We start from the raw sequence: 27,893 nt of genomic DNA, 5'->3' as shown, positions 1-27,893 counted from the left end.
CTAGGTTATACAGCCTTCTTGGGGATTGGGCATTCTGAATAATTTCATGGGCTCCAGGGCATAGAGGCTGTCAATAGTTGTTTGGTACCTGGACCCAGGGAGATTAGGGTGGGTGCATAGTGGCCTTGGAGTGTGGGAGCCCAATAAGGAAAGTGGTTGGGGGTGTGGGTTAATAGGTTTAACTGGCTGCTCAAGAAGGAAACTGACCAGGGCATCAAAACTGAGTCAAGAGAGATTTTAAAAAATATGTATATTGCACTGACTTTGGCTGAGGACTGCTCCTAGGGCCACCAACTCCCTCGCATTCTGACCTGCTGTAGGAAGCCTTCAGTATGCATTGAAACAGTGACTGTCAAATGGATATTGGATATTGACAGAGGACCAAAAGTTTTTCTGTAATTTGCCTATCCAAATTGTATTGAGTCTTACCACTTCTAATCACTTCTACGATTATAACCCTAGTCCAAGACAATCTCAACTCCCCTGGACCACTGCAGCAGCCTTCCTGCCTCCACTCTTGCTCCTCACCCAATCTCCACAAAATAGTCCAAATGATTGTTCTAAAGCATGAATCCGATGATGTCACCCGACTTTACCAAGAACTCTCAAATGAATTCTCACAACAGATTAAAATCCAGCCCCCATATAGCCTTCAAAGCCTTACATGATCTGACCACCCACATCTTTCTGATCTCACCTCCTAAATTAAGTTTATTTACACTACCCTTATTTCTACTGATTTGACCTATCTCAATGTCTTTCCTCTTTTTGTCCCTCTGTTTATAACGCTCTTCCCAGTGGATCTCTGCATCTGCCACCTTCTCACCATTCAGGTCTCAATTCAAATATCACCTCCACGCAAATGCCTCCTCTTACCACTTTAGCCCCAGTCATTCTTGAACTTTCTGTAGAGCATATATTGGTCCCTCAAATTATCTTTTTTTAAATATGTTTTCATATTTATTGTTTATCTCCCCACACCAAAATGTAAACCCCTAAAGGGCAGGGATTTGGCATGTCTTATTCAAAGTTATATCCCCAGTACCTAGAATGGTGCCTAGCCACATAACAGAGATTTCAGAAATATTTATTTATTGAAAAAATATGTTCCCACATTGATGAGGTTGAATGAAAAGGGCTCATCTGTCTTATATATTGTAAACATAACTCTAATACCCCTTATTTGTTACTGATTTGATAATCATGAAAAAATGGTTTGCTAAGTAAAGGCAAAACTGATGAGATTATGGAAAATTTTTCATTAGAGGAGTCTGAATGAATAAAGTGCTATTTTCAAAGAGGCTTCTAATAATAATGTTCTAACTATTTTTAGAATAGAAATAAAATGACAACTTATAATTTTCCTTTTCCCTTTAAATAAAGTTATTTATATCTGTGAACCACAATTATTCTCTTCCAGGATTCAGAGTCATTCACTGAAAAATAAGTGAAACTAACAGTATCAAAAAATATATCAATCTAACTCCAGGAGATAACTTATTGCTGTCTAAAAATCTAGACCTCTCTAGTTTATTTAAATATTTAAATTAAGGCTGTTGTATCTTGTTTTCCATGTCGTAGTTGTGCCTTCTCAATCTATGTATTGGCTAACTCAGTAACTGGATCACATTTCATCTTATATAAAGACCCTAAAATTAAAAAATGTTTGGGAAGAAGTCAGAAAATTTTAAATAGGAACAAATAAATGCATGCTGTTAGAGTTAAATAAGGCGTTGATAACAGAACACAACACTCCACAGCAAGCATCAAAGCCCTTCAAATATTGTTACTGCAATAACACAGATTGGAGCCGCCTGCCGCAATATCCAGTTCTGAGACAGGGGTGAGGCGAGCAGCAAGACTTTTATTATATATCGATATATAGGAGACAGAGGGGAATAGATTCCTCAAAAAAACCCGTCTCCCCCACTGGAGATCGGTCGAAGGCTTTTATAGGGACAGGATTATGGTTCTTAGAAGTTTGTGTTAGTTCCCCCTTGAGGTGGTCATGTCTCAGATGAGTTAATCTTTTACTGATATTCTTGGGGGTTATCTGGCGACATCCTGGTTTTCTTATCATAAGATGGTGCTTTGTTTGGTTTTTCATCCTTAGATCATTATCAGTTGTTTTCCACCTTCCAAAGAGGAACATCGGTTAATCTTAAACCTTTTGTAGAGACTGGAACCGGAGGGAAAAACAAGCTCATTGAGACAATGTGGCGGTTAGTAACGGAGAGTAATAATAGTGACCCGGGCCTATGCAGCGTCTTCCAATATGATCCAAGGCTTTGTGTAGGATGTTCTCTGAACCCAGGATGTCCATCTCCCATTCTCTCCTTTCATACCTCTTTTCTTCTTTCAAGTCCCAGCTCAAGTGTCCCCTCTTCCATGGAGCTTTCTCCAAACTCCCAGGCACTAACTAGCTATTTCTCTGTGCTCATTGCTCAGATTGTACTTGGCAAAACATACCTAACATTACCGTTTTCACTCTGCAGTGTAATGCTTTATTTCCAAATCATCCTCCATCCCACTGGACAGTCTGTCAAGGGCAGGAACAGTGTTTTTTGTCCCAGAATCCTCAACATTTACCATACCTACCACGGTTAAGTGCTCAGTAAGTAGTTAGTGAATATTCTAATCCATTTTAGCAGGCCTCAGAATTCCAAGAGGGTATATTCTGCACGCATTATTGCATTCTGCAGTGGGAATTGGTAATAGAGTTGGCTTAGAGGGAGGCTGGGGGAAGCACTTGTTATGCTCATGTCTCTTCTTTTCCTTATGTTCTCCCTTCTGGTCTCAGGATGGGGCCAGAGGCTAGACGGTGAGATTGCACTGAGGTTCTGACATGTTAAACTACCTCTGACACTGTCATTCTAGTACAGGTTTGCAGGCCTTTTCTCTGCTATCTTCTTGCCTCCCTTTACAAACACCTCTCCCACCTACTCTCCATTCCAGGAGTCCTTGCCCCCTCAGGCTTTTCAAGTCCACTACCTAGGGTTTTCCCATCTTCCTTGATGCTTCTATTAATACTTCTAGACCCCAAGTTCAATCTAAGAAGGTTGGTTTACTGATTATTTATTTAAACTAATATATGAATATTGTGACATTGCTATTTTAAAAGGAATCGGTTACCTCGGATAAAATTCCAATTGATAAACTATTCTTAACTTGGAAATTGGCTGTGTTTTTTGCTAGCTCCAGTACCCTGCTCCTAAGTTTTCCATACAAAATAGTTATCTATAAAAATAGACATAGTTGTTAACTATTCGCTAATCGTTGACATTTGCACACATTTTTAAAGAGCATACCTTAGGTAAAAGAAATACCACCAAAAAGATCACTGAGGTCACTTTTAGCTCATTTTTTAAAGCAACTAACACTCCAAAATACAGAGGGGCATCCCAATAAATTAAGTTTTTGATGGATTTCAGCTGTTTTAAATCACTGTTTAACACTACACTGGCTTCTTCTCTTTGGTTTAAACAAAACAAACAAAAAACAGCCTTAATTCACCTTGAATTCAATATCACAATTTAAGCATTTTTGCTTCAACCTTTAAGTACCAGCCAAAAAAGTTGTCAAAGCAAATGTGTTAGTTTATGTTTTCTCCTTTTGAATGAGTGCTACACTCTGTATTTGATCAAAGTTAAATTATTCCATTGTTGTATGAGCAGATTTTCTTTAATGTTTGTTTGAAAAATATTTTAAATCTACAGTGTAAACATCATTCCTAATATCATCATCTCTCTTTAAAGTTACAGGAAGTGAGAAGTTAAAAGCCCTCTTTCCTCTTTCAATCTCCATTCCTCTGGAGATCACCACTATTGGCAATTGGGTATACATCCCTTCCAAATATTTCCCACATTTATACAGATACGTGGGTGTAAATTAATACTTTTTATTAAAATACAAATGTTACACACATACTGGTTTGCAATGTTCTTTTTCATTTATCTAATTCCATATCACTACTTTGAATCTATTTTATTCTTTTTAAAGGTTACATGATATTCGGTTGTATGAACATCCCATAAATTATCCGAACTTTCTTATATTGACTGATATTTAGTTTCTAATTTTTTGTTTGGTTTCTCAACACTCCCAGTTAAGTCACTGGCTCCTTACTTTGTTTCCAAGTATGTGATTCCCCAAAGTTCTGATTTAGCCAAAAGTTCTGCCTCTCTGGGAGACATAAAGACAGGAAGTCCAGTATACCCTCACTTCAGTTTATACATGTTTAGGATTTCCCTCAACCCCACTTCTCCCTGCAAACGTTCTTCCCTCAACCACGTCTCCCTGAAAATGTCACCTTAGTCTCTATTCCATGCTTTACTGCTAGTTGTGAAAGAACTGGCCTCACATTCTATGCTTTCTTCTTCTCTTAGTCATTCTTCAGCCCTGCAGCCCTTCTGTCTCTGCACTCTTCTGAAACTGCTCTCACTTAAGACACGCATGCCCACACAATTGCCAGTTCAGGAGCTTTTCCTCCCAGTCTTCATCTTACTTGACATGTGGGCATCCACCTTCCTGAAGTCCATTCTCCTCTTGTCTTCTAGTTCTTCTCCTACCTCTAATGACTATTTCTCATTTTCCTCTGCTAGTCCCACCTCATCTGTCTCTTTCATGTTGGCTTCACCAGAATTCTATTCTTTGCTCTCCTTTCTTCTCCCTCTACCTGTCTTTCTGGTGTTCTCATTTACTCTGATGGTTTCAGCTATCACAGATACACTAATGACTTTCAAGTCTGTATCTATAGACCCCACTCTTCTCCTGACCTACAAATATGTCTTCCAACATCTCCACTGAGCTACCTCACAGTCACATGAAACTCTGTCTGTAACTGAACTCATGATCTCTCCCCTTCCATCAAAACCTCCTTATATTCCTATTCCTTAACTCAATCACATTTCCACCCATCCCTGTTGCTCCATCTAGAACAAACCAATCTCCCTCAGCTTTTTCTCTCCCACTTTATTATCTAATTTTTCAATTACTTTTTTATTATTTCTCTGAAACATTCTGTTCTGTAACGTAACACATTTCTAAGGATAACTTTATCAACCCTTGCCTGAGCGATTATAACGCCTAATGACTTATTTCCCAGCCTCTAATTGTATAACCTTCAAACCATTTCCCACATGGCAATTAATGTCCTTTTCCAACACAATCCATACCAGTTTCCTCTTTAAAAACCTCCAATATTCTCTAATACCTGAAGATACAAATGTAAATCTACATACTTTCATCCAGGTCTTTTCTCAGGGTATTTCATCAGCCTGGAATTCTCTCTCCCTCTCTTTCCTTGTTATAATATTAGTCATCCATTAGGACTCATCTCAAAATTATTTCCTCTGTGAGTTCTTACCCAACTCTCTTATCAATGACAGGAATACAAACTTCCTGCTCTGTGCATCCAAAGCCCTTTGTCCATATCTCTCTTGCTGCACTTATCGTCTGTATAATAATTATTTGTTTCTTTGTCTATATTCTCTACAATGTCATAAACCCCTAATGAACAGAGTCCTCGTTTCTTAGATATTTGTATACCATCACATATAATTACACCCTGCATATAGTAAACACCAATAAATACTGTTTTTGAGTTTATAGAGTTTGGAAGGAACAAATAAAGTGGTCAGTTCTCCAATCTGTGCCTCTGATCTCTTATGTTACAGATGGCTTTGCAAAGCATGGTGGTAGCTAGAGAACTAAGCAAATTTAGAGTGGGCGCTGTGTCTACTTTTTTGTATCAGTAACTCAGTTCTAGATTTAATGTTTAGCTAGGAATCTCATAGGTGTTAAGTGGTGAAAACTCTCTTTGGGAGAGAAACAAGCCGTTAAAATTTTCCCTCTCAGCTTTGGAATCAGGGGAATGATTACAGTAACAATAGGCTATATATATATATTCCAGTAACAAGAGGCAGATGATGGAAGGCCTGGCTCACTATTCTTTACTCCCCATTGCTAAACACCACATTGTCTCATGATCTTGCTTTTCTCTCCGGTTCCAGTGTTTACAAAAGGTTTAAGATTAACTGATGTTCCTCCTTGGAGGGTGGAAAACAAGTGATAATGATCTGAGGATGAAAAACCGAACAAAGAACCCATCTTCTGACAAGAAAACCAGGATGTCGCCAGATAACCCCCAAGAATACCAGTAGAAGATTAACTCATCTGAGACATGACCACCTCAAGCGAGAACTAACACAAACTTCTAAAACCCATAATCCTGTCCCTATAAAAGCCTTCAGCAGATCCCCAGTGGGGGAGATGGGTTTTTCTGAGGAATCTATTCTCCTCTGTTTCCTATATATTGATATATAATAAACCTCTTGCTGCCCACCTCACCTCTGTCTCAGAATTGGCTATTGGAGCAGGCGGCTCCAATCCACGTTATTGTGGTAACAATGATACGCTAAGAGGGAAGGATGCAAATTATCTTTCTCTTCTAAGGATGAGTCAGAAAGAATTATTATCAAACTAGACTTCCTGATAATAAACCTTTATTTTCAAGACCTCCTCCTGAGAATAGGACAGTACAAGCTAATGAAATATTTATTGCTAGAGCTCTTTTTATCTTTGAGTTCGTTTATCAGCAAACATAATATCTGAACCCCATCTGAGAATCTGAAAATAGTTAAGTTAGAAATATAAGCAGTAGCAGCCCATATTGTTTCTTACATCTGTCTCACGTTTAATGAATGCTTCCACAGTGATGGTACTTGTCTCCTAAAAGCCATATATTCAGCTTCAGAGGATTCTATTTGAAGTTTCAATGGTTGTTTAAGCTAGCCTACCGTGTGGAATCATACAATTAAGCAGCGAATACTACATAAGAATCCTCTTCGTGCTAGGCACTGAAGATACAAACCCTGGAAAAAGAAGCTATCAAGAAAGAGGCAGCAGCCCTGAGTTCCCCAGTTAACATCAAAGATTTCAAGAAATCAGAAAAGCAGCACGGCATAGTAAAAAGATTTTTGGAGTCAGGCAAACTGGGTTTATATCCACACTCTGTTATTTACTAGTCATGTAACTACAGGCAAGTCACTTGACTTCTCTGAGATTTCCTAATCTTCACAATACAGCAAATACTACCTATATCATAAGGGAGATGAAAAATTAAATAAAATAATCCATAGAAAGCCTTTAAAACAGTAGCTATTATATGATAGATTGTCAACAAATATCAATATTTCTATTAATGGTTGAACTAATGAGTGATGGTCTCTTTCCAAGTTAACCTTTTTCATTTTTAAAACAGATGTGCATGGAACGGCTTGCTTATAAACCAAAGGAAGTTGTAGTACAGTCTCAGAGCCAAAGAATTCATGAGACAGATTTCTCAGCTAAGGGATGAAGTGTTGTAACAATCAAAGTATCAGGTTAGATACTGTAATATGAACTTTTCATATTGAATTAATTTTTATGTGGAAAGTAGTAGATGACCTTGATGAAACGTGCCTTAAAACAACAGGGCTGTTTTTATCATGAAAGTCTGGTTGTTCTAAAAATGTTCTTTGACCCTGGGACTGTATTCACATTAAAAAAAAAAATTACTTATATTATTGTAAGATTATATATGAGCTCTGGCACTTTAATGAAAGATGAATAACACAGACTCATGGGAACAATGTTTGAAGGTTTTTAGCTACTAATCCAAACCTCATAGTATCTAGAAAATATACAGAAACATTTTCCCTTGTTTACATTACATTCTCAGGATTCTGAAATGTTTTCTAATATAAAATCATATTTATGAAATGGCTTAACTGTCAATTTTTTGCTATTGTATTAAACTATAGGTCAAGTGATTTTTAAAAATCTATGTAATCATTTTCATTAATTGTTTCACATACATTACTTTTTCAAATTATTTCAACTTACTTGGTGTCCCAGCAAGCAAATATTTTATTATCTAAATAATCAATGCAATTACAGTCCCTGGGTGGCACAAAACGTTAAGTGCTCCGCTGCCAACCAAAAGAGAAGTCCACCCAGAGGTGACTCAGATTGTCTGGTAATCTACTTCCAATGAATCAGCCACTGAAAAACCCTATGGAGCACTGTTCTACTATGACACACAAGGGCTTGCTTCGGTGGCAACTGGCACTGGTAATGTAATTACACAAAATTTTCAACCAACCCTTCCTCAAGTTGATCATTTAGCTTTGAATAATGGCTCAAACACTTCTATAACTTACTTTAAATCTATACTTTGAATCTACTGTAAAGTGAAGGAACATTTTATCTTTTTGATAATATGTGAGCTAGCAAATAAGTACTTCTAGTGAGAATACATATTCCCAATTAAAAACATACAAATTTTGCTCAGAAAAAGTTAACCAAAAACATGAATTTCAAAACATAATTTTTTCTTAAGACCTTTATAAAATATATGCCTGCTATCTCTGTGATACGGAATTTTAGTTCCAGCAATCCCTCCCTTTTTCCACCATCTGAAGATACTGTATGTCTAGAACATTGTCCAATAGAACTTTCTGCAATGATGAACTCTTCTGTGTTGTCCAATTCAGTGGTCAGTAGCCAGATGTGGCTACTGAGCACTTGAAATATGGTTAATGTGACTAATAAAGTTTTTTTAATTTTATTTAATTTAAATTGCCACATGTGGCTGGTGGCTACTATATTAGACAGTGCAGGTACAGAATGCATGTTGCAATAGCTGGAGCACGATGGACAACTATGATTACTGGGTCCTCAAGTCCCAACTCTTTCTCAAGCTATTCAACTCTTACCCGTAGTAGGATACAACTCAGGTCTTATTACTCCATTAAGCTTTCACTGACCACTCTAAGCCATGTGGATATTTTTCTTCTTTGAGCTCCTATACTAAACACTTAACTGTTTTATAATGAAATTTAGTGTCTTGTACAATAGCTGAATTTTAATGTAAGTTTTAGTATAAAATACAAATACTACTACTAACTTCTGTTTGTTGAAAGCTTACAGTGCTAAGAACTTTATACATATCTCATTTTATCTTCCCAGCAAGCCTGTGAAGTATGTATCATAATCTCCATTTTACTTAAGAAGAAACTGTGGCTTAGAGAGATGAATTGACTTTCTCATGTCAAACAGCTAGTGAATGGTAGAGCTGGAACTTGAAGCCAGATCTGTGACTCTAGTCTACAAAGAGTAGGGACCTTGTCAGTGTAGGCAGGGTCACATGAAATTCTTTGACATGATTTGATTATTAGAAAAAATCATAACAAACCTAAGCAGGTATAAGAAAACTACTTTCTAACGGTTACAGCTTAGTGGGAATAAAAGATTAGGGGGAGAAATAAAAGATTATGATTTAATATAAATTACAAGTTATTTCATTTATAGTGAACCCATTGTCATCAAGTCAATTCCAACTCATAGTGACCCTGTATGACAGAGCAGAACAGCTCCCACAGTGTTTCTAAGGCTGTAATCTTTTATGGAAACAGACTGCCACATGTTTCTCCCTCAGAGTGGCTGGTGGATTCAAACCACTGACTGTTCGGTTACCAGCCCACTGCACCATCAAACCAAAACTAAACCTATCGAGTGGATTCCGACTCATAGCGACCCTATAGGACAGAGTAGAAACTGCCCCACAGGGTTTCCAAGGAGTGGCTAGTGGATTTGAACTGTTGACATTTGGTTAGCAGCCATAGCTCTTAACCACTGCACCACCAGCGCTCCTATTTATAGTGGAAGACCATTCTTCTTTCATACTAGATACTTCATTTTCTTAAAGCCCATTGCTCCCTCTAGTGAGAAGTTATGGGAATACCATACCCAGCGAGTATTTTAAAAGAAATTCTCCGGTGGAGCTGTAATCTTGGAAATCTGTATGAGCATGTTTTGGTTATTAAAAAGAATGGGGGCTGTTATGGGCCTTTATTAGGTAGGGTCAGGGATGCCAGATGTCATGCAATACAAGGGAAATACCCCTCAACAAAAAATTGCCCCACTTCTGAGAGGGAAATCAATTTATATTTATTTCAGCCGAGAATTTAACATCATTTTACATATAAAAACAAAATATGTTTGTGTTATTTTAATATGTAATGAGTTTTCCAGGAAGGAAATTATGGTATTTCATCTCATTTAAGACATCATCAGTTATAAGACATAATTTTATTTAAATATCACTGAGAGATTGTCAACTAAACTATGACACAATGCATTCTTATACATATAATTTTTATTCAATTTCTATTGAAAAAGCTCTCTTAGACTTGTTTAGACAAATTCTTAAAAACCAAATATCATACTTGGACATTTTGTTTTTATATGTAAAATGATGTTAAATTCTAGGCACATCCCTCACTCTCTTTCTTTCTTAGACAATATTGGTCCCATTGGATCCGATAGGGCTGAGAAAATATTGAATCTGAGGATCATGAATAACTTCCTCTAAATAGAAAGCAAATATCTGACCATCATTCATTAGTTTGACCATTAATAGAAATATTGATATTTATTGACAATCTACAAAGCAAATATTTGACCATCATTCATTAGTTTGACCACTAATAGAAATATTGATATTTATTGACAATCTACCATATAATAGCTACTGTTTTAAAGGCTTCCTATAGATTATTTTATTTAATTTTTCATCTCCCTTATGACATAGGTAGTATTTGCTTTATTGTGAAGATTAGGAAATCTCAGAGAAGTCAAGTCACTTGCCTATAGTTACATGGCAAATATTTGGGAGGAGAAGGAAAACTGTGTATCAATTTAACAGTAAATAAAGATGGTCTTACACTCTTAAGAAAGTGATTTCACTTTTTTTACAGAGAGGGTGGCACAGCCTCTTGAGTCAAACTTCCTGGGTACAAACTATGGGACTATCACTTTCTATATCACCTTGGGTAAGTGTCCCAGTCTCTCTTTGCCTCAGTTGCCTAGTGAGTAAAATGACAGTCGAAATAACATTACCTCACAGCGTTCTTATGAAAACTAAAAACACGTGTGACTGTGCTTATAACAGCGCCTGGTACATCGAAAGTAGTAAATAAATGAAAGCTATCATTAATTATAACCAGAAAACATATCCTTCTGCAAAACAACAATGTCTGAACTTCTGCTAAACTAACTGCCATCTGAGAAATCACTGTTGAAGACTATGATTCCTTGATATGATAGAGAATAACTTCATGTCATTTTTTTGTGGATGTTTTCCCAAAGAATCATAATGTATTCAACTACCTTTTGGTTTATGCCAATTGCCACAGAAATGCTCTGTCATGTACAGATATATCCTATATTCCAAAGTGCAAAAAGGTAATATATGAAGCATAGCCAAAATACATTCCTCCTTCAAATAAAATAAAATGCCAGTATAGACACACGATTAGTTTTTGTCAGATCCTTTAAGGTTTTATTTTATTCAAATCATCAAATATCATTAATAGCTATCATTATGCTGAGTAAATCTGACAGAAGAAGAAACCACTGTGCTCCCATCCTACAGGATGATGAGACTGACATGTATGAGACAATCACTAAGAGGAAGAATATAATTAAGTGCTAAATTGCATGGCAAATCTTATAAAAAAGCTGTAGGAATACAAGGGCAGAAGCTCAATGAACTGTAGAACGGTCAAGGAAAGCTGCATCTAGGAGAAGGAGAAGGAATTTAGTGGTTACTATATGCATGACCTTGGTTAGGTTAGTTAACCTTTCAGAGTTACTATTTCCTTTTTTATAAAATTTAAAATCTTAATGAACATAAAACGCCCAGCACATTCTATAGCAAGACAGGTTTATGCCGGGTCTTAGAGAATGAACAGGCAGGATCTGCCTAAAAAGAGAATGTTTCAGATAACAGGTTAACCTGTATAATGAAAAAGAGACACATATCCTTCTTAAGACTTTAGGTATAAAATGTTAAGAAAAAAAAAAATTGACAGGTAATAGCTCTTTTACAGTAAGTACAATTATCTGTGGCAAATAGTAACCACATTTTTTTTTCCTGCATGGTAAAATAATTCTTCCTAAGCATGTAAATTTTGGATCAGGTTAAAATCCCAGAGAGTACCTTCTTCATCGATGCAAAAACTCTTTAGAAAAAGAAATGGAACAGAGTACACAAACCTGCTTTTCTGTCTAAATCAGTGCCTCTCACTGGCCCGTCTCCTATGCAGTTATTTAATTAAAAGTTATTATAATCTGGGCTCTCCATTATCTATAATGAAGAGTTATAATCATAATCATTTCTCTAACGTTATCTTCAGATAATTAAAATTCAAAGAAATTTAAGTTTCTCTTCATTTTCTGTATATATTCAACCAAATACAAAAATATTCCATATCACAGCTTTTTCAAATGTACTAACAGGAAAAGTAGGAAGCATTCCTTCAAAGTATCTTAACCCTATCTGGGGAAATTACATTCAGCAGGCTCCTGATTGCATTAACATAACACCATCTGTAATTGGAGTCTTTTCTAACATTATCAGTTAGAGCGTAATTGCACTTTCATAAATCATAATGGTGACTTTGACAAATAAAGCCATATCTTCTAGGACCGGTCAAAACCTGATACTATTTTTTGCTTTGAAATAAAGGCATGTTAGAGTAATAAAAGTTACCACTTTACGCCAAATTAAATTATTCCAGTTCCAAGATAGAAGATGATTTCGTGCAATTAAAAAGAAGTGGGCTTTGTGAAAAGCTCCATTATTCATTCTTATCTCTACCAAAAGTAATTTCAGCTATGCATCAAAGGATCTATATCCATTTCTTGCAGAGGGAAATGAAGTAAGGCCTGGAATCATTCCCTCGGCTTGTACAGAAAGGAGAGAAGAATTAGAAGAAGAGAAATGCAGTGCTGGTAGTTTGAAGCTTTGCTATGTAAATTCACCTAAATATGTTGGTCCTTTCAGAGTTTGTTTGTCATATACAGTGACCGCACAAATGTAAATTATTTATAAAACAAATTGTTTTCCCTATGCTTTGACACATATGTAGAAATTCATTCTCCTGGATAGGACTTTGCCATGCAGATAGTAGGTTGGTCCTCTGGTTTGTGAGTGGCAGATAGGGAGAAGAGCAGCGTGTCAACCCATTTGTCCCTTCTCTTTGGCAAACCCTAAGTTATAGGCAAGAGAAACTGTGCTCTATTTGTTTGTTAATTCATTTAACATTCTCAAACCTATGGAACACTGTGCCAGGCACTAGGTACATAGCGGTAAACAAAACCGTGTTCCTGCCCTCCTAGAGCTCACAATCTTTTCTCAAATATCTTTCTTTTCCTTTTTTTTTTTTTGGTAGGTTTTGATTTAAATTTTATCTTTCTGTGTATTGCCTAAGTATATTTATGGCCTTAATGTCCAAAAAGAGACTCAAGCTATTATAAATCACAGCTGTCAGGATCTCAGGGAAAGCAATGGGCAAGGTAGCAGGACCTGCTGCTAGAAAAAAAATTGAGGCAAGCAGATTCAATCCAACTTCAACCCAAGTTGTATTAGTTTTCTACTGCTGCTGTAACAAATTACCACAAACCTAGTGGCTTAAAACAACACACATTTATTATCTTACAGTTCTGGAGGTTAGAAGTCCTAGAATCAAGACATTAACAGGTCTGCACTCTTCTGGAGGTTCTAGGCGAGAATCAGGTTCCTTGCCTTTTCCCATGTCTAGAGGCTGCCTGCATTCCTTGACTCCTGGTCCTTCCTCCACCTTCAAAGTCGGCACCATAGTATCTTCAAATCTTTCCCTCTTTCTCTGACCTCTACTTCTATCATCACATCTCCTTCTGACTCTGACACTCTTCTGATAAGAACCCTTGTGATTACATTGGGCCCACTCAGATAATCCAAGATAATCTTCCCATCTCAAATTCCTTAATTTAATGATATCTGCAAAGGCCCTTTTGTCATGTAAAGTAACATATTCACAGGTTCTAGGGATTAGGATGAGGACATCTTTGGGGTCTATCATTTCTCATCCTACCACACAGGCAAAGAAAATGGGGGTGTCGTAATTGCCTCTTCTACCCCTTTAATCAACAAGCTGCCTGTTGAAGTTCTGCAAGTTTCTTTTCTACTTCAAGGCCATTGGGGTAATTCATTTTAACCTGTTTTTCTTTTTCTCATAAATATGGTGGTGGATGCCCCACCCCCCACCTGATATTTCTGTGAGACCTTGTAACTCTAAGGAGCTCTAGTAGCACAGTGGTTAAGCACTCGGCTGCTAACTGAAAGGTCGGTGGTCTGAACCCACCAGCCTCCACGAAGAAAGATGTGGCAGTCTGCTTCGGTAAAGAGTTACAGCCTTGGAAATCCTGTGGGGCAGTTCAACTCTGTCCTATAGTGTCCCTTTGAGTCGAAATCGACTGGATAGCAGTGGGTTTCATTTGTAACTCTAAGATACCAGTTTTCCTCACAGGCCAATGAACTAAAAAACCAAAAAGACACTGACATCCCTCTCAAATGAACTCAATGAGCTGATTGCCATGAAAAGATACTTCATGAGAGTCAACCTTTCCTACTTTACAGAACTAAATACGTTAATGGTTTATGTGGCTGGAAATAGCTGATCATTTCCTCTTTCCTGCAGCAAGAGGCCATGGAGTGAGATTTAGCAAATTGTTCCTGGCTTCCTGCCTGCAAAGCTTATGCAGCACAAGCGCCTCTTGGATGCGGATTATAAATTAAGGACTAGCAATGAATAATATGCATCGCTTTAGTGGTTAAAAAAAAAAAGAGAAAGAAAGAAAAAGAAAAAAGCCGCTGAGTAGCTTTTTCTCCCAGTAACGTTACCGGCTCGAATTTATATTGTCCTGTCACTTCTACGTGAGGAAAAAGAAACAATTTGCTACTCATCTTAGTTAAAAGTGAAGACTTTTGCTCCTAGCCATTATGAAATAACAGGGAATATATTTACTTTCCTACCTAAAAAAAGAAGGAAAGAAAGAAAGAAAACGAGGGGGGAAAAGATGTTTTCGGAAAATGTTCTCAGACACGGGACAGTAGTGTAGGGCTGTGCCAGCTTACAGGGTGGAAGGAGTTTCCAGACACATCGCAGGAAGGGTGTCACTGCCTTCAGATCCTCATTTTTACAGTCCTTAAAATATAGTATATGGGAAGGAGCCCCAGTGGCGCAGTAGTGAAAGCGCTGCGCCGTATGGCTTTTTGGTATAAAGATTTGTTAGTCTGCTTACCTAAATATTACAGCCTTCGAAACTGTGTGTGGCAGTTCTACTATGTCCCGTAGGGTCACTATGAGTCAGAATCTACTCCACAGCAGTAGGTTTGGTTTTGGTTTCGGATTTTTATGTATAACAGGCAGATCTACATTTATTTATTAAGTCAAATTACCGATCCAACTGATTAAATTCATAGAGGTAAAACAAAATTACGCTTCGACGATAAGCAGCAGCTGAGCCAATCCCAGGGCGCAGCGCGTTCTCGCGCTGTGCGAGAGCCTACAGCTCTGACGTCACTGACACAGAGACGCTCGCGACACTGAGAGTGGGTGGCGCGAACAGCCGGTTCATCCCGAGTGCAGCCTCTGTGAGGAAAACTGTCGCTCGCCCACCGCCAGTGGCCAGCTATCAACATGAGCGGCCTGGATAGGGGCGAGAGGACCCCTCTGCCCGAAACCTGCAGCATCACTATTCCCGACAATGCCCCAGGAGACCCGGACCGACACCACTGCCAGAGCCTCCGAGAGAAAACCGAGGCGACACAGGTGATGGCGGAGACGGGTAAGGGCAACTTGAAGACCGTTGCGCTCCCACCGCCCCAGCTTCCAGAGAAGGGGGACGCACCCCGGGACCCCGCGGGCTGTGGCCATACTTGCCAGATCCGAGTCAGTGGGGCTCGCAGTCACCTAGCGACCATAGAGGGGAAGGAAGAGGCTGCGCGTCCCACAGAGGGCCTGAAAGCAGCTTTTGCCTCAGTCTCAGTGGCAACTGATGGCAGCCTGAAAAATGACTGTCAGTGTGGAGAGCCTCGCGGCCCTGGTGGGAAGAAGGCCCTAGAAACCTGTGACGAAGGGAGGTCCGGGTCTGAGGTGATAGTTGGGGCGAAGGCCAAGGAAATGAAGCCTGAAAGGTGCGCCATCTTCGCAGTAGCAGTGGATGAGGAGAGGGCTGAGGTGGCGGTGGAGAGGATGGAGAAGGAAGGAGTGATGGAGGAGAAGGTAGTGGAGGAGGTGATGAAGGTGGAAGAGAAGCCAGTAGGTGAAGAAATGGAAGTGGTGGAAGAAAGTAGAGTGATAGAGGAGGCAAGGCCCCGGCCCCTGAGTAGGGATCTCCACATGAACCCTCTGGAGGCCATTCAGCAGGAGCTGGACACCGTAAATGCTCAGGCTGACAGAGCCTTTCTGCAGCTGGAGCAGAAGTTTGGGCGGATGCGTCGACACTACTTGGAGCGGAGGAACTATATCATTCAGAATATCCCTGGCTTCTGGGCCGCCGCCTTTCGGAACCATCCCCAGCTGTCCGCTATGATTAGGGGCCAAGATGCAGAGATGCTAAGGTACATAACCAGTTTGGAGGTGAAGGAGCTCAAACACCCTAGGACGGGCTGCAAGTTCAAGTTCTTCTTCCGAAGAAACCCCTATTTCAGGAATAAGCTGATTGTCAAGGAATATGAGGTCAGATCCTCAGGCCGAGTGGTGTCTCTTTCCACTCCCATCATATGGCGCAGAGGCCATGAACCCCAGTCCTTCATTCGCAGGAACCAAGACATCATCTGCAGCTTCTTCACCTGGTTTTCAGACCATAGCCTTCCAGAGTCTGACAGGATTGCTGAGATTATCAAAGAGGACCTGTGGCCAAATCCACTGCAGTACTACTTGTTGCGTGAAGGGGCCCGTAGACCCAGGCTTCGCCCAATAAGGGAGCCGGTGGAGATCCCCAGGCCCTTTGGATTCCAGTCTGGTTAACCTTTGCCCTTGGAAATCCTCTAGCACAAGGTCCCCTACCACCTCCTTTGAGACCTGTGCTTGGGCAATGGCAGGGGTATGATTTCTACTTTTTCTGTGCTGATTTTCTGCATCTTCCCTCTGGACATTCAGTTCTCTCACCCTCAGGATTCAGACTTCCATGCTCCTCCACTTTCACATGATCTTTATGCTGTTCACCTCACCTTGTATAAACATCACATACTGCATGGCCATGGTTCACACCACTTGTAAGGCAAGCAAATGATGCTATAAATTACACTTTATCTGCACTGCTTGGACCCTGTTTGTTTCCAGGGCCTCTGGTCTGGCTACTACCACCTGCATTTCTACCTTTGGCTAGAAGCTCATTCTACACACCTTGCTCTGCATCTGGAAGTACAGGCACATGGCCTGTGGACAATTGCTGGGCATTAATAATGTCAAGGGAGAGAAGCAGTGGCCCGCTCGGTTTATGTGATTTATGTGACTCCATTGTTCTTCCTACTCTTGTCACTTTCTCTTGCTACCTGCTTCTGGCTATGCCTAGTCTCCTTGGCTGCTGCCTTCTGAATGAACATCTTCCAGACTCTCATCAGCCTCACTGTCTGGTTTCTAGTAAACAAAGATCTTCAAAACTGTTGGTGGACCCAGGTTTCCTGCCATCACACAAAAGACACTTCAGTTCCTCATACCTCCAACCCCCAGTCTCCCAGAAACCCTACTGACTCCCAGGCAAGTGGTTAGAGCCATCCTCAACCAGTGAATTCACAAAAACCTAGGTACTTTTGTTTGCCTCCCTTCCTAATTCTGAACATAGATTAAGTTTCAGGGTAGCAGTAAACTTTTCTGTCTTATCTCTCTCTTTAAAAGAAAAAAAAAGTGATAGCTGAGAAACATCTGCAAAAGCAGGCTTTTAGTTTAATTTGGCTGTCTCATTTCCAGAAAACATTTCCTGTAAAATAGACTGCCAGAGCTCTTACTGTTTCCTCTGCTCTTTTGCCAACTCCCCCACTCTCTCTTTTTAACAACACCTAGAGAGTTTAAAGAGAGACATCTGAATGGAATGAAAGATGATTTCTAGTTTAGAATGGATGGAAAAATTTAAAAGATTGTAGTGGGTGCCCTAAGCAGAGAAAACCAAACAAAAGGCCAGAGCCAGAAATGAGTTAGCAAATTGGCCCTAGAATTAAGACTGGACTGACAGAGCCTGTGAGAAAAGGTGATGGGAGGAGAAATACTTTTCTCAGAATTGAGATGGATAGAATTGAAGTGTTAAATATGTTGCCTAGAGTAGGGTTCTTTAAGGAAACACAGTGCAACTTTGGGTGTTTTCTCCTTTTTTCATGTAACCTTATTTATGTTGAAGATTAATAGTCTTCCCTTTATTTCATTAGTATTTAACAAAATCCTGTTACCTTTTCTGTTATACTTACTGGAATAACTGAGCTGTACAGGCTTTCTTTTGCTTTCAGTTGGGAACATTTGGAAGCATATCAATCTTATTTTCCTGTACAATATTAGAAACTTATGTGAATATTCGTAACAGTTTTCATCTTGTTTCTGTTAAAACTGTATCCTTAGAAATGTAGTTTGAATAACTTGGTCTTATCGAACTCTGAAGACTTTGGAAATTATTGTCTTCATGGAAAAATAGCCTACAAAAAATTTGCAGGTCTGATTGATTGCCTTGCTTGGTAATTTTACCTGGTAACAACTTAGTAATTCATGTGTCTCTTTTTCTAAATAGCATAAATACTTGTGAGCTTGCTCTGTAAAATGGGAAGTGTATCACTGACATATTTGTCGTCCTGTGTGCATGATGGTAAAATAAATGCATGTCATTCTGTTAAATTTCTTATTTTTCACCTTCCCCACAAACATGCTTGAGTGAAATTGTTCAAGTTAATGACATACTATGGAATCATTAACATTCTCAAATGGATGCATAGGCGTTGTCCAAAAGGTAAGACAATAGGGCACACTACTGTACCTTCTAAGTAGGGAGGGTTGTTGCTGCTCCTCTTGTTTGCTTTAAAATGTTAATTGCAACTGCTTACTTATGGGCTGTACTTTTTTTCATAAAATGTGCAGCAACACCACCCCTCCACTTCTCGAATCTTCCATTTCTATCTCTGCAAATGATATTCTCAGGTCATTCAATCTCTTTTTTTCACTTGTGCATTTAGTAAGCAAATGTTCAGAGAGAACCTATCATAAGCGATGTACTCTTCTATTTTCATACTTTCTCTGCTCTAAAACCTTCACTATTTTCTTCAAATCTCATCATCTTTTATTTGTGTCAAATCCTTCATGACCTGGCTTATTTGATAACTCTTCTGCCTTACTGTTGTTTCTGTTCTCTGTAGGGAAGATGAAATATTTCTTTATGTTCTTAGTTTACTTTGTAGGGAACCTCTGTCCTAGAAAATAACATGCTTATTCATTACACTGAATTTCACAGATATTTATTAAGGCGTCTGTTAGGCCCTGGGAAAACAGAAGATAAAGTCCATTCCCTTCATTGTTAAAGAACTGGGGAAAGACTGATAGGCAAACAAATAATTGACATAGTGCTACAGTAAAGTAAAATACAAAGATGTGGTTTCACATGTTTGTCACTCTTCCTTTCTCACTAGTTTAGAAGCTTTGTGAAAGCAGAGATGTGGTGGTGTCTTTTACGTCCTTCACTGCATCTAACAATATTTTACACATAGTTGTCAGGAGATAAGTATGTATTGAATTACAGAATGAACGAGTTTTTTCCAGTTCCAGCTACTGTGGAGTCTACCCCATGTGTGTCAGTAGAACTGTGTTCCATAGGGTTTTTAATGGCTGATGGTTTGGAAGAGATCTCTAGGACTTCCAAGGTACCTCTGGTTGGACTTGAACCTCTGAACTTCTGGTTAGCAGCTGAGCTCATTAACCATTTGCACCACAATTCTTAGATGAGGAAACAGAAAATAACCAAGTGCCCAGAAAGACTTTTAATGAGGTAATGGAAAAAAGAAACCATTTTTCAAGGCATTTCTAAAACGATGTTAAAATGATTGCAAAGGCGTTCTTAAATAGTATTTTTCCCATGTAAGTAATTAGAAAACATTTAATCTTTCACTTGTCATTTTAACAGCATTACTTAGCTTTGGATCAACTTTATGCATTTTGTTTTTGTGGTTAATACTGCACTAGAGATAGAAAGGGGTTAGAACTCTAGACCAGTGCTGTCCAATACAGTAGCCACTAGCCACCAGTGACTATTGTGCATTTGAAGTGAGGCTAGTCCAAATTGAGATCTGCTCTAAGTATAAAATACACACTGGATTTTGAAGACTTGGTAGGGAAAAAAAGAATGTAAAACATCTCAAGTTTTCTGTATTGATTGTATGTTGAAACGATACTTTTTATATATTGAGTTAAAATAAATTAGTTTCATCTGTTTATTTTTTAATGTGACTACTAGAAAATTTTAAATTACATAGAACAGTATGGTTCTAGACCCTCCTGACAAATACTGCAGAATATATAAAAATACCTGTAAAAATTCAGCATGTTATTTCTTTCTCCCCATTAAATTTTTTTGTGACTCTAGGACGAGTTATCTGGATAAAATTTAAAAGATGAATAAAGTATAGCTAGAGGCTAATTGGTAAAAAGAGAGTAAAGTAAAATGTCTTTAATCAATTTATTCTCAGGTACCTATAATAATATAAGGTCGCTGTGAGTCAGAATCAACTGCAACGAGTTTGGATTTTTTTTTTTAATAATACACTCATTGCTTTGCGAAACGTACTGTGTAACGTTTCTGGATATAGAGAAGGTACATCTGGGTGCAGAGTTGGCACTAATAGTTATATTGGTTATTTTAAATAGTTAATAACGAGACATTAAGGACCTGTAGCTTCATATTTTTATAGATGAAACTGTTATGTATTTTTTAGTTTAAGATGTAAGCGATGCTCAAAAACTAAAATTACATTAAATGTATCATTTTGTGTGTTACACGGGCTCTAAATTTTAATGATTTGCCGCAACAGAAAGGGAAAATACCTGAATTACTGTAACATGAAGTAATTCAGTGAATGCTACAACTTAAAGGAGGATACTTTATTTTTGAAAACTGTCTTAGGCATCTAGTGCTGCCATAACAGAAATACCACAAATGGATGGTTTTAACGAAGAGAAGTTTATTTCCTCACAGTTAAAGTAGGCTAAAAGTCCAAATTCAGGGCGTCAGCTCCAGGGGAAGGCTTTTTCTTTCTGTCGGCCTTCTCTTCGGTGTTCCCCCGGACTAGGAGCTTCTCCACGCAGGGACCCTGGTCCAAAGGACGCGCTCTGCTCCCGGCACTGCTTTCTTCACGGTATGAGGTCCCCTTGTCTCACTGCTCACTTCTGTCTTTTATATCTCAAGAGATTGCCTCAGGACACAATCCAGTTTTGTAGATCCAGTCCTGCCTTACTAACAACTGCCACCCATCCTCCCTCATTAACATCATAGAAGCAGGATTTACAATATATAGGAAAATCCCACGGTACCAGGAATCATGGCCTAGCCAAATTGATACACACATTTTTGGGAGGACATAATTCAAACCATGACAAAAACTAATGCAGTTTTCTAATTGTGGCAATTTTGAGAATTATTTAATTTGTATTGAATACTATATTAAAGATTATATGGAATAGTAAAGTGAAGGTTGTCCTTGCCCTTGAGGAACTCGCTTTGTTTTTGGGGGGTTACCACTCCTTGGATTTTTCTTCCTTTTCTCCAGAAAATGTACGTACTCAAATCAGCCACCACACACAGGCAAATTCAGTGGGGATCAAGCTGGCCAAAAGGAGGTATCAGAGATGATCAGGACCAGCTTCCCCTCCCTCAGTGTTAATATGTAATTGAAGTACTATAGACATAACAGATATGCTCCTTATCCATTCGTTAGTATGAGAAGTGTTTTACTTCAGAGCAGAGCTTTGTCCATGTTTGCTTCAAGTGCTTTGTTTCAGTTCTGAAAGGCCACCTTGATCTACTTCCTCTACCCTCAGAGGTTCTCAAGACCTACAGATAAGTTTCCATAGAGCCACAATAGAAAAAATGTGGATGCTTACTTTTTGGCTTCTCTTTTTCAGAATTTTCACTAAAGATAATTTCCTTGAGAACAGGCCAGGAGGAAATGGTTCTGTTACGATTGCTCAGGTAAATTATATAAATACCCAGATGTCTTAGAAGCGACCTGATGGAAGGAGCAGGGAAGACACACAGCTTTAAATTGGGATTAAATCACAGTTTTGCAGTCTACCACCTAGTGCATTTGTGAAAGTAAATTAATTTCTCTGAGCCTTAGTTTCTTTTTCTATGATGTAGGGATGCCAAAACCTGCATTATAAGTTAATTTTTCCCAGGATTCATTTAAAAATGCATTATAAAGTTGTAGAGAAGATTAACACCAAACATTTGAGAGATTATGTGCCTGACTCTGCTAAAGGATTCCAGGTATTGACATAGCTTTAATAAAGAGGTTAGACTGACAATGCTAAGTATAATGCCTGATATATAATCAATAAATATTAATTTCCATTTACCTTCCTCTTATTTTTAACTTTTCATTTAATACAGACAAGTAGTCATCTGGTTCTTAAATCTGACTGCCCATTATAAATAGCTGGGAGTTTTGAAAAAATACTATTCCCTGGGCTCTACCCACAGAGCAATTAAAGTAGACCTTAAGGTGTGGCCAGGTTTGAGAAACGAACCATGGATAATCTCTCCTTGAACTCCTTATGAGGGAGTACCCACTCCCCAGTTTCATTCAGTTGACCCAGAACTCTGCCACCTTTTGACATCTAGTTACTGAAAAGAGCTTGGCCCATAGTAGTCTCTCAGTACATCTTAATATTCTACACCGTGGAGTTGTAGATTGAAATAAGGCTGATTCCACAAGTAAGCTCTTTATTTTCAGATCACCATTTTATCTCCTACCCAACCCCTAGGTTATATATCAAATCCTTCAATGTTCTGCATCCTTAAAAAAACACCAGTTGCCTTTCAGACAATTCTGACTCATGGCAACCCCATGTGTGTTAGTGTAGAACTGTCCTCTGTAGGGTTTTCAGTAGCTGATTTTTTTGGAAGTAGATCACCAGGCCTTCTGAGGTGCCTCTGTGTGTACTAAAACCACCAACTTTTAGTTAGTTTAGGAGCATTTAACTGCACTACTCAGGGATGACTCCTCATCCTTACTGTATGCTAATTAACAAGATTCATTATGCTTATGTTCTTTAAGACTGGTCCAGAACTGAACAAGATAACATCCTAATAACAGTAGAGTGGGATTCTTACTGCCTTTGTTCTAAATAGTATTATTTCTCTAAATACATCCTGGGAACACATTAGTTTTGGGGCAGCATTATTACTGTGTTCACTCCTAATGAGATTATAAATTTACCGAATACCTAAAGCTGTAAAGTCTTTACTCGTGCTGCTGAGTTTATTGATGTTTGTGTCCAACACTTCACGTGTATCTATTGTTGTTAGGTGCTGTCGAGTTGGTTCTGACTCATAGCGGCCCTGTGTACCACAGAATGAAACACTGCCTTGTCCTGTACCATGCTCACAATCCTTATGCTTGAGCCCATTGTTGGAGAGGGCTCATCTTCCAGCACTGTATCAGACAATGTTCCGCTGCTATTCATATGGTTTTCATTAGCTAATTTTTTCAGAAGTAGACTGCCAGGTCCTTCTTCCTAGTCTGTCTTAGTCTGGAAGCTCAGCTGAAACCTGTCCACCACGGGTGACCCTGCTGGTATATGAATACCGGTGGCATAGCTTCCCGCATCACAACAACACGCAAGCCCCCACAATATGACAAACTGACAGATGTGTGGGGATCAACTATCTAGTCCACATAAATATATATATGTATATTTTATTTTATAAAATATATATTTTAACCTTGTCTTAGGGCATCAGCAAGCACCCTTGACACCTCTGTAGGAATTAGGAAAAGGTGCCTCCTCCAGATTGAGAGATTAGAAAAACACTCCCCTTCCTCCCAGATATGGTCTATAACAGCAGATATACTGTCTTTTCAAATTCCCTTGTCGAAAAAGGAAATGACTTCTTAGTGAGTAATCTCATTCTTTTGATCACTCCTTATTCTTCTAAGTGACAAAAATGTTACTTTACTAGATTTTTTTTTGGTTGTTGTTTTCTTTATTAAAGTGTAATTTACATACATCACAAGAATGGTTCACAATAGCCCCAAACTAGAAACAACCCAAATGTCCAACAGGTGAATGAATAAACAAATTATGATATATTCATACAATGGAATAGCACTCAAACAATAAAAAAGACAAATTATTGATATTGCAGCAACAGGGATGAATCTCAAAAACATTGTTAGGTGAAAGACTCCAGACAGAAGAGTATATACATACTATATGATTCCATGTGTATGAAGTTCAAAAGCTGGAAAACTTATCTATGGTGACAGAAATTCTACAAGTGGTTGCCTCAGGTGTTGGATAACTGAAAAGAGGCATGAGGAAACTTTCAGGGGTGATAGTAATGCTCCATATCTTGATTTAGATGATGATAACATAGGTGTATCCATTTGTCAATACTTGTCAAACTGTATAAGACCCATGCATTTTATTGTATATAAATTATACCTCAATAAATAACAGCTTTTAAATGTTAAGAATTTAAAAGCTGAAACTATTTGCCCATCTGCAGTCTTTTGGCTTCTCTCCTTCTTGTATTTAAACAAAAATTGTAAGACCTTATTTGCAAATTATCTTTACTGCTATATAATTTCATTGATTGAATTGTAAATCCAATCTTAGAATTATTTTTTTTTTCTTAACTTTTTCCTTCATCAATTTCAGGCCAAAATTGTTCTTTCTAAAGATTTCTTTCCCTTACAAACCCTAAGAGGTTCTGTCATCATCTGGGCACTGAAGTGAAATCTGTTCAGGATATATTATCCTGTAAGTGGCACTGACATATTCAGTGACATAATCTCCCCAGGGCATTCTTAAGAATCTGAGTATCCCTTTCCATTTCTGAAAATTCAGATGTCCACAAGGTGCTTCTCTGACCTTTTACTCAGGCCCTTCTCTCTGACTCTTCTTCAGCTCCAACCTGCTCCTCTGCACTGCCTTAAAGCAGTGGATCACAGGGGGTGGTTTTTGAACCACCAGCAGTAGCAGCACCTGGGATCTTGTTAGAAATGCAAACTGGTCAATCCCACCCTTGATGTGCTGGATTAGAAACTCTAGAGGTGGGGCCCAAGGATGTCATTCTGATGCAGGATAAAGTTTGAGAACCACTGCCCTAAACTCTATTACTGCCAGTGCTTTATTCCAATTGATTCAAGTCTCCTGAATTAGATTTTTGTAATAAAAACAAAACAAAGCAAAACAAAACATTTACCTATATTCTTAATCACAATTGAGTACCCCCTGCCCCACAGAGTCACAATTTGAGCCTTGTATATTCAGTTCTGCTTTAGACACACAGCTTTGTCTTTACAATGTTCTAAACAGATTATTAGACATATCAGGCACTTACAGGTATGTTCTCATTTTATATCTAAATCTACAGTGTTGGTATACCCTCATTCAATAGATAGGAAAATGAGAGGCTTAGCAAACTGAATTGCCCCATATGTAAGTCACATAGGCTGCATTCAGTTAGGGCTTCTTATTTCAAACTAGGACACCTTCCACTGTATCACAGCAGCATGTAACTAATTTTGGCCTAAAAACATATCTAAGATCCTATTTAAGTCTGAATATCTTGTCCTTAGTTCAAAGTTATTCTTAATCCATTCATGAATGGCTTTTAAAATGGATATTTTTATTTATTTATCTTTTAGCACGCCTTGTAACTTTTTGTTGAAAGTCTAGCAATGATGTATCCATAAAAGGAATTGAGGTTCTTTTGGTTGTAATCCCCTATGAAAAGCCCTACGGATGCTGATGTGGTGGTAAAGTGTGGGGGAGGGGAAGTGCTCTATGATCCTATAATTAGTTCTCAGTCTTTTAGTGAATCTGTGTTCCTGGGCTGTGACCTTCACAGGTGCCTCTTGGTTCCCTGCCCCCTTCTTAGGTGAAATAGGAAGATTAGAAGACATAGGAGTTGTGTATTCCTTTTCCCTGTGTGCAGGGTTAGCGGAGACTGGAGTGGTGTATTTCTCTTCTCCACATCAGTTAGACTGTGATAAAACCTATGTTTGTTAGGCTCTGGTAAAGTAGCTTCCCTTCAGGGCAGGTGGTGGTTAAGAACAGAGTACTACTTCAAAACGTTTACTTGGAGATTTTTCTCCAAGCTTCACAGTGAAAACCTGGTGGGGCTCCTGCAGGTAAAATTTAGAATAGTGTGCCCTCCCTTCTTACAGCTGGACCTCTGGGAGTTTTTCTCTCTCAAGCTAGTCCACCTTCAGTCTTCAGCAGCAGTTAGTCAATTACCATTTAAGTATTCCTACCTGCTGCTGGGTCCAGTGGTAGTGGTTTCTGCTTTTGGTAAGTGAAAATTCTCTGTACTTGCTTGTCTCTCCAGTTTTGGGGGTGATGGTTTGCCCTGTGACCTCTGTTCTCTGATGCAGATATCTAAGAAGAGTTGTTGATTTTTAGTTAATTCAGTTTTTTTCTTGTTTTGAGGACCGGAGTGACGACTTCCAAGCTTTTTACATGCCAGAATGGAAACCAAATTCTTTAAACAATAGAGGGTCTCCAAAGGCTATCAGATTATAACTGTTTCCTGTCTTAAATTTTTTTTTAAGTGTATTTACTGCCTGAATTAAATTGCTTGATTGTACTTTTCCTCAGAAGAAAAGAACGGACCAAAGCAGTTCAAATGTTTTAATATTTTCTGGAATTTGGCTTCTGAGAACTTTGATATTACTAAGAAATATAGAGAATAGATATTTATTGCGGTTAAAGTGAGTCCACAGAGTGATTACTTATAACAGGCGCTTAGTACTTAATTTTCATTCTCTTCACCAAACTCTTGACTTCTCTTAGCACGGTACAATTAAGAATTGTGTTCAGATGGGTTTAAAAACAGGTTCATGGCATCTAGTTGCTGTTGTAGTCAATCATTTTAAGTAATGGCCAGATTTCCCTGTGATTACTCTCTGGTCAGTTTTGATTAATCCTCACCAATTTTATTAGCAATGAGGGAAATGAACTAAGTAATTTCAAGCTGAGCACTGAGTACTAACTATTTTAGGCAAGAGTAGATCTGTTTACTGATGGCTTTATAAGGTTTAATCATTTTATATTCAATATACTGTTATTCCAGAATTTTTTTCTTTTTCCAGGAAGTTTTAATTTATATTTATTTCTATTTAGATCTTCTTCACTAAATTAGAAGCTCTGTTAGAGACTTCATCTCTGTTGTTGCTGTTGTGTGCTGTTGAGTCAATTCTGACTCATAGTGACCCTATATGACAGAATAGGGTTTCCTAGGCTGTAATGTTTATGGGAACAGATCACCAGGCTCCGGTGGAGCTGCTGATTGGTTCAAACCATGGATCTTCAGTTAGCAGCTGAGCACTTAACCATTGCACCACCAGGGCTCCTTCTTCATCTCTATAGCTCACATTTATTAGCATGGTAGATGTTTGTTTAACTGGAATGTGATTTCAAATAGTGTCTGTGTTTCAGTCTTGATCCAGATTTGGAGAACTGTATGTATTGATCAACCAAAAGCAAAGATTTTGAGGTCAGACAAACTTAGTTTGAAACCCAGACTCTGTCATTCACGGAGAGTGTGACTTTGAGCAAGCAATTTGGCTTAAAGTGAGCTATTATAAGTATAGATTTCTAAGATACCCCACTGGTCTCATCTCTTCGGGAGCGAGGGAGAATGAAGAGAACAGGTTACAAGGAAAAGATTAGTCCAAAGGACTAATGGATCACAGCTACCAACGCCTCCACCAGATTGAGTCCAGTACAGCTAGATGGTGCCCAGCTACCACCACTGACTGCTCTGAC

General features: G+C 38.6%; 1 protein-coding gene across 1 annotated transcript; it reads left to right on the top strand.

The window, feature by feature from the left end:
- Positions 1 to 15,478: 15,478 nt before the first annotated feature.
- TSPYL1 (TSPY like 1) lies at positions 15,479 to 17,998 on the top strand. Its single transcript, XM_004372485.3, has one exon. The coding sequence runs from the start codon at positions 15,567 to 15,569 to the stop codon at positions 16,896 to 16,898; it is 1,332 nt and encodes a 443-aa protein (XP_004372542.1). The 5' UTR covers positions 15,479 to 15,566; the 3' UTR covers positions 16,899 to 17,998.
- Positions 17,999 to 27,893: the final 9,895 nt, after the last annotated feature.

This window comes from Trichechus manatus, unplaced genomic scaffold (genome assembly GCF_000243295.1).
Source record: "Trichechus manatus latirostris isolate Lorelei unplaced genomic scaffold, TriManLat1.0 scaffold00017, whole genome shotgun sequence".
Taxonomy (NCBI): Eukaryota; Metazoa; Chordata; class Mammalia; order Sirenia; family Trichechidae; genus Trichechus; species Trichechus manatus.
Note: the sequence above shows the minus strand (reverse complement) of the source record. Positions and strands in the feature narration are given on the sequence as shown.

What these genes read in the sequence shown, in the direction of transcription:
- TSPYL1 (XM_004372485.3), top strand. Translation starts at nt 15,567, where the DNA reads ATGAGCGGCCTGGATAGGGGCGAGAGGACCCCTCTGCCCGAAACCTGC.